Raw genomic sequence first — 7500 nt, forward strand, 5'->3', positions numbered from 1 at the left:
GTTTTAGTCCTGTTTTAGTCCTGTTTTAGTCCTGTTTTATATAAAAGTGTAAAATGTGGTTTTTCGCCTCAGCTGTGAGTGATCAGATTTACTCATCACAAAAGAATGGAAACACGAGACGACTTCAAACACAAAAAAAACTGGAACGCACCACGAGGATTACGACAGGGCCGGACTGGGTCTGAACCGGGTCTGGGTCTGAACCGGGTCTGGGTCTGAACCGGGTCTGGGTCTGAACCGGGTCTGGGTCTGAACCGGGTCTGAGTTTGGACCAGGTCTGGTTCTGAAGACTTGATTAGGCTCAAGACCAGCGGGACTATTAAAGAGAGAAAAGTGAAACTTGGATCAACCAAACCAGGTCTAAACCAGGTCTAAACCAGGTCTAAACCAGGTCTAAACTAGGTCTAAACCAGGTCTAAACCAGGTCTAAACCAGGTCTAAACTGGGTCTAAACTAGGTCTAAACCAGGTCTAAACTAGAACTAAACTAGGTCTAAACTAGTTCTAAACCGGGTCTAAACCAGGTCTAAACTAGGTCTAAACTAGTTCTAAACCGGGTCTAAACCAGGTCTAAACTAGGTCTAAACTAGGTCTAAACCAGGTCTAAACCAGGTCTAAACTAGGTCTAAACCAGGTCTAAACTAAACCAGGTCTAAACTAGGTCTAAACTAGGTCTAAACCAGGTCTAAACTAGGTCTAAACCAGGTCTAAACTAGGTCTAAACCAGGTCTAAACTAGGTCTAAACCAGGTCTAAACTAAACCAGGTCTAAACTAGGTCTAAACCAGGTCTAAACTAAACCAGGTCTAAACCAGGTCTAAACTAGGTCTAAACTAGGTCTAAACCAGGTCTAAACCAGGTCTAAACTAGGTCTAAACCAGGTCTAAACTAGGTCTAAACCAGGTCTAAACCAGGTCTAAAGGTCTAAACTAGGTCTAAACCAGGTCTTAAACTAGGTCTAAACTAGGTCAAACCAGGTCTAAACTAGGTCTAAACCAGGTCTAAACTGGTCTAAACTAGGTCTAAAACCAGGTCTAAACTAGGTCTAAACTGGTCAAACGTCTAAACTGGTCTAAACCAAACCAGGTCTAAACCAGGTCCAAACCAGGTCTAAAACAAGTCCGAACTAGATCTCTAAACCAGGTCTAAACTAGGTCTAAACTAGGTCTAAACCGGGTCTAAACTGGTCTAAACCAGGTCTAAACCAGGTCTAAACTAGGTCTAAACCAGGTCTAAAGTCTAATAAAACCTGCTTCAGTCTGAGTCTTTGGTTTATGGTCTTGGTTCGTCACAGTTTCCAGACTTCAGATTCACTTTAAACGACTTTGGAAAAACGTTGTGGTTTTAATAAAAGTTGTTCATCTGAGCCAGACTTTCCTAAACCCGAATCACTGCGAAGGATTATTACATTTCACACTTCGGACAGTCTAGACCGGGTTTAGTCCGGGTTTAGTCCGGGTTTAGTCCGGGTTTAGTCCGGGTTTAGTCCGGGTTTAGTCCAGGTTACGGTCGTCAGAAGTACCACGGACCAGATACAGAGACTCGTTTACGCAGGAATCGATCGTAAAAAAAATCACGTTAGAACAAAATGAGACTTTTCCTGAACAGTTTAAAATGTCGTCAGGATCATGAAAGTTCAACTCGAGTTCAAGACTCAAACACAAACTCGATCCTCGACTCCGATTCTGACACAACAACAACAACAACAACAACAACAACAACAACAACAACAACAACAACAACAACAACAACAACTTTATCCTGACAATATCCTGTACGACTTTCTGTTCTATTCCCATGTGTCCTTATACCTGCGTCTAAACCAGGTCTAAACCAGGACTAAACCAGGTCTAAACCAGGTCTAAACCAGGTCTAAACCAGAACTAAACCAGGTCTAAACCAGAACTAAACCAGAACTAAACCAGGTAAACCAGGTCTAAACCAGAACTAAACCAGGAAACTAAACTAGGGACTAAACTAAACCAGGTCTAAACCAGGTCTAAACCAGGTCTAAACCAGGACTAAACCAGGTCTAAACCAGAACTAAACCAGGTCTAAACCAGGTCTAAACCAGGTCTAAACCAGGACTAAACCAGGTCTAAACCAGGACTAAACTAGAACTAAACCAGGTCTAAACCAGGTCTAAACCAGGTAAACCAGGTCTAAACCAGGTAAACCAGGAAAACTAAACCAGGTAAACCAGGTCTAAACTAAACCAGGTCTAAACCAGGTCTAAAACTAAACCAGGTAAACTAAACCAGGTCTAAACCAGGTCTAAACCAGGACTAAACCAGGTCTAAACCAGGTAAACTAAACCAGGTAAACCAGGAAACCAGGTCTAAACTAAACCAGGTCTAAACTAGTTGTAAACCAGATGTAATCCAGGTGTAAACCAGGTCTAAACTAGATGTACACAGGACTAAACCAGGTCTAATAAAGATCTAAATAGGACTAAAACAGGACTAAACCAGGACTAAACTACATCTAAAAAAGATCTATATAGGACTAAAACAGGTCTTAAACAGATTTAAACCAGGTCTAACCAGGTCTGAACCAGGACTAAACTAAAACAGGTCTAAACCAAGTCGAAATTAGTTCTAAAAAGATCTAAACCAGGACTAAAACTGGCGTAAACCAGGTCTAAACCAAGACTAAACCAAACCAGGTCTAAACTAGGTCTAAAAAGATCTAAATAGGACTAAAACAGGTCTAACCAGGTTTAAACCAGGTTTAAATTAGGTCTAAAAAGATCTAAACCAAGACTAACACTGGCGTAAACCAGGTCTTAAACAGGACTAAACTAAACCAGGTCTAAACTAGATGTAAACCAGGACTAAAACAGGTCTAAACTAGGTGTAAAACAGGTCTAAAACAGGTCTAAACCAGGACTAAACTAAACCAGGTCTAAACTAGGTCGAAAAAGATCTAAATAGGACTAAAACAGGTCTAAACTAGGTCTAAACCAGGCTTAAATTAGGTCTAAAAAGATCTAAACCAAGACTAACACTGGCGTAAACCAGGTCTTAAACAGGACTAAACTAAACCAGGTCTAAACTAGATGTAAACCAGGACTAAAACAGGTCTGAACTAGGTGTAAAACAGGTCTAAACCAGGACTAACCTAAACCAGGTCTAAACCAGGTCTAAACCAGGTCTAACCAGGACTAAACCAGGTCTAAACCAGGTCTAAACCAGGACTAAACTAAACCAGGTCTAAACTAGGTCTAAAAAAGATCTAAATAGGACTAAAACAGGTCTAAACCAGGTCTAAAACAGGTCTAAAACAGGACTAAACTAAACCAGGTGTAAACTAGATCAAAACCAGGTCTAAACCAGGTCTAAACCAGGTCTAAACCAGGTCTAAACTAAACCAGGTCTAAACCTAAACAGGTCTAAACCAGGTCTAAACCTAAACGTGTGTCTAAACCGCCCTGACCCTCGACCCGCTCGCGCTCTTCCAGTTGAGATTCCGTCGATTTGAGCTCCTGAGGCACACATGGAATAAATTTCCCTGGATGGTGTTTATGTATTTTTGAAATTGTGTTTGTTCTAGAGTTTCTTCTGTTATTCCTTTTTCTGTCCTCGTCCATCACGGCCGAGAGACAAGAGCAGAGTTACTGGTTCTGTGGAAATAAAATGACTGCGCACGTTCACACAAACCAGTTTAGATCTGACAGAGCTGAGGTCTAAAGTCCGAGCACCGTGTGAAACTGGATCAAACCTCTAACATCTCCAATCTAAAGAAACAGGTGGTAAAACTGTGGAGGTCCGGGTCCAGGTCGGGTCCGGGTCCGGGTCTGGGTCCGGGTCAGGGTCTGGGTCAGGGTCCGGGTCAGGGTCGGGTCCGGGTCAGGGTCCGGGGTCAGGGTCGGGTCGGGTCTGGGTCAGGGTCAGGGTCGGGTCCGGGTCAGGGTCGGGTCCGGGTCAGGGTCCGGGTCTGGGTCAGGGTCCGGGTCAGGGTCGGGTCTGGGTCGGGTCAGGGTCCGGGTCTGGGTCAGGGTCCAGGGTCCGGGTCAGGGTCCGGGTCAGGTCCAGGTCCGGTCTGGGTCAGGGTCGGGTCCGGGTCCGGGTCCAGGGTCCGGGTCTGGGTCAGGGTCAGGTCTGGGTCAGGGTCCGGGTTTGGTTTATCTGTACAACTGGAAATGGAAAAATGTAAAGTCGTTTATTAGGGCAGCTGATTTTGACAAAACACTGGTCTAAACCTGGTCTAAACCTGGTCTAAACCTGGTCTAAACCTGGTCTAAACCTGGCTTAAACCTGGTCTTACCCTGGTCTTACTCTGGTCTAAACCTGGTCTTACCCTGGTCATACTCTGGTCTAACCTTGGTCTGAACCTGGTCTCACCCTGGCTTAAACCCGGTCTAAACCTGGTCTAGTGTGGTCTAAACCTGGTCTTACTCTGGCCTTACTCTGGTTTAACCCTGGTCTAAACCTGGTCTTACTTTGGTCTAACTCTGGTCTAACCCTGGTCTAAACCTGGTCTTACTTTGGTCTAACTCTGGCTTAACTCTGGTCTAACCCTCATCTAAACCTGGCTTAAACCTGGTCTTACTCTGGTTTTAATCTGGTCTAACTCTGGTCTAAACCTGATTTTACTCTGGTCTTACCTTGGCTTAAACCTGGTCCTTCCTCTGGTCTAACCCTGGTCCTTCCTCTGGTCTAACCCTGGTCCTTGGTCCTCTGGTCTAACCCTGGTTTTACTCTGGTCTAACCCTGGTCTAAACCTGGCCTAAACACGGTCTAAACCTGATCTTCCTCTGGTCTAACCCCGGTCCTTCCTCTGGTCTAACCCTGGTTTTACTCTGGTCCTTCTGGTCTAACCCTGGTCTAACCCTGGTTTTACTCTGGTCTAACCCTGGTCTAACCCTGGTCTAACCCCGGTCCTTCCTCTGGTCTAACCCCGGTCCTTCCTCTGGTCTAACCCCGGTCTAAACCTGGTCTTCCTCTGGTCCTCGGCTCAGGTGTGCAGGGAGCAGACGAAGCTCAGATGATGCAGGTGGCCTCCTCCCCTCAGCAGAACCACGTCTTCAGAGCCTCGTCCCACGAAAACCTGAGGAGCATCCAGAGGAACCTGCTCCTGAACATCTGCGCCGGCGTGGAGGAGCAGCTCGGCGCTCTGGCCAGCGGCTTCGAAGGTCCGTCTGTTTCCCCCGGACGTTTGTAGACGTAAATTAAGTACGACACCATGTATGACTCCCCCTTCTTTTCTCCCGCAGCGGTGGAACCGGCCAAAAACCTGGACATCGTGGAGGTGATGTCCAAGTCTGTGCGCGTGCGCTGGGAGCCGTCTGCGTCGGACGTGACGGGCTACAGGCTGCAGGTGGAGCCTCAGTCCGGCGAGGGCGGCAGGCAGGAGATGTACGTGAGCGCGGACACGACCTCGGCGCTCGTGAAGGACCTGAGCCCCGAGACGCCCTACAGGGTTTTCCTCTACGCGCTCAAAGATCTGACGGCCAGCGAGCCCGAAGCAGCCGCCGCCGTCACGCTGCCTCTGCAAGTGTCGCTGGGTAAGGACCGGGTCTGGACCGGGTCTGGACCGGGTCTGGACCGGGACTAAAACAAGATTGAACCAGGACTAAACCAGGACTGAACCAGGACTAAACCAGGTCTGAACCGGGACCAAAACAAGACTAAAACAGGACTAAACTAGGACTCAACCAGGTCTGAACCAGGTCTGAACCAGGTTTGAACCAGGACTGGACCAGAACTAAAACAAGACTCAACCAGGACTGAATCAGGTCTGAACCGGGCCTGAACCGGGTCTGAACTGGGACTAAAACAAGACTGAACCAGGAACAAAACAAGACTAAAACAGGACTAAAACACTAAACTAAGACTAAAACAAGACTAAAACAAGACTGAACCAGGACTAAACTAGGACTCAGCCAGGTCTGAACCAGGACTGGACCAGGACTAAAACCAGACTGAACCTGGACTGAAGTAGGACTAAAACAGGTCTGAACCAGGACTGATCCCAGGTCTGAACCGGGTCTGGACCAGGTCTAAACCAGGACTAAAACAAGACTGAACCGGGACTAAAACAAGACTGAACCAGGACTAACTAGACTACCAGGTCTGAACCAGGATGAACCAGGACTGAAAGGACTGACCGGACTAAAACTAACCAGACTGAACCAGGTCTGAACCAGGACTAAAACAGGACTAAAACAGACTAAACCAGGTCTGAACCAGGACCAAAACAAGACTAAAACAGGACTAAAATAAGACTGAACCAGGACTAAAACAGGACAAAACCAGGTCTGAACCGGGACTAAAAACAGGACTAAAACAAGACTAAACTAGGACTGAACCAGGACTAAAACAGGCCTGGGCCAGGACTAAAATAAGACTGAACCAGGACTGAACCAAGACTGAACCAGGATCAAAACAGGACTAAAACAGGCCTGGACCAGGACTAAAATAAGACTGAACCAGGACTAAAACAGGACAAAACTGGGACTGAACCAGGACTAAAACAGGTCTGAACCAGGTCTGAACCAGGACTACACCAGGACTGAAGGAGGACGAAACAGGACTGACTGACCCAGGACTGAACCCGGTCTAAAAAAGGACTCCTCTTCCTGTCTTGATTGCGTTTCACTGATGAATCAAAAGAAACACGTGTAGGTCCAGAGTCCAGAGCCGAGTCCAGAGTCCAGAGTCCAGAGTCCCAGAGTCCAGAGTGAGAGTCCAGAGTCCAGAGAGTCCAGAGTCCAGAGCCAGAGTCCAGAGTCCAGAGTCCAGAGCAGAGTCCAGAGTCCAGAGTCCAGAGTCCAGAGTCCAGAGTCCAGAGCCAGAGTCCAGAGCCCAGAGTCCAGAGTCCAGAGTCCAGAGTCCAGAGTCCAGAGCCAGAGTCCAGAGTCCAGAGCCAGAGTCCAGAGTCCAGAGTCCAGAGCAGAGTCCAGAGCAGAGTCCAGAGTCCAGAGCAGAGTCCAGAGTCCAGAGTCCAGAGTCCAGAGTCCAGAGTCCAGAGCCTCCAGAGCCAGAGTCCAGAGTAGAGCAGAGTCCAGAGTCCAGAGTCCAGAGTCCAGAGTCCAGAGCAGAGTCCAGAGCAGTCTAGAGCAGAGTCCAGAGAGCAGAGTCAGAGTCCAGAGTCCAGAGTCAGAGTCCAGGAGCAGATCCAGAGTCCAGAGCAGAGTCCAGAGCCAGAGTCCAGAGCAGAGTCCAGAGCAGAGTCTAGAGCAGAGTCCAGAGTCCAGAGCAGAGTCCAGAGCAGAGTCCAGAGTCCAGAGTCCAGAGCAGATCCAGAGTCCAGAGCAGAGTCCAGAGTCCAGAGCAGAGTCCAGAGCAGAGTCCAGAGTCCAGAGTCCAGAGCAGTCCAGAGCAGAGTCCAGAGAGTCCAGAGCAGAGTCCAGAGCAGAGTCCAGAGCAGAGCAGAGTCCAGAGCCGAGTCTTCCAGGAGCAGCCAGTCCAGAGTGAGTCTCGAGTCTTTCCAGTCCTCCAGAGTCCAGTCCAGGTCACCTGACCTCACAGACGAACCTCCAGGCCCGTCCAGACACTCAG

At 48.0% G+C, this 7500-nt stretch overlaps 1 protein-coding gene across 1 annotated transcript in view; it reads left to right on the forward strand.

The window, feature by feature from the left end:
* Positions 1 to 7500, forward strand: part of col12a1b (collagen, type XII, alpha 1b) — a 257397-nt gene that overhangs the window by 37790 nt on the left and 212107 nt on the right. The window contains 2 exon segments of the mRNA XM_055149744.1: positions 4959 to 5132; positions 5214 to 5504. Of these exon segments, the coding sequence (XP_055005719.1) occupies positions 4959 to 5132; positions 5214 to 5504 (465 nt within the window).

This window comes from Boleophthalmus pectinirostris, unplaced genomic scaffold (genome assembly GCF_026225935.1).
Source record: "Boleophthalmus pectinirostris isolate CB_2022bp ecotype Guang Dong unplaced genomic scaffold, ASM2622593v1 HiC_scaffold_13, whole genome shotgun sequence".
Classification (NCBI taxonomy): domain Eukaryota; kingdom Metazoa; phylum Chordata; class Actinopteri; order Gobiiformes; family Gobiidae; genus Boleophthalmus; species Boleophthalmus pectinirostris.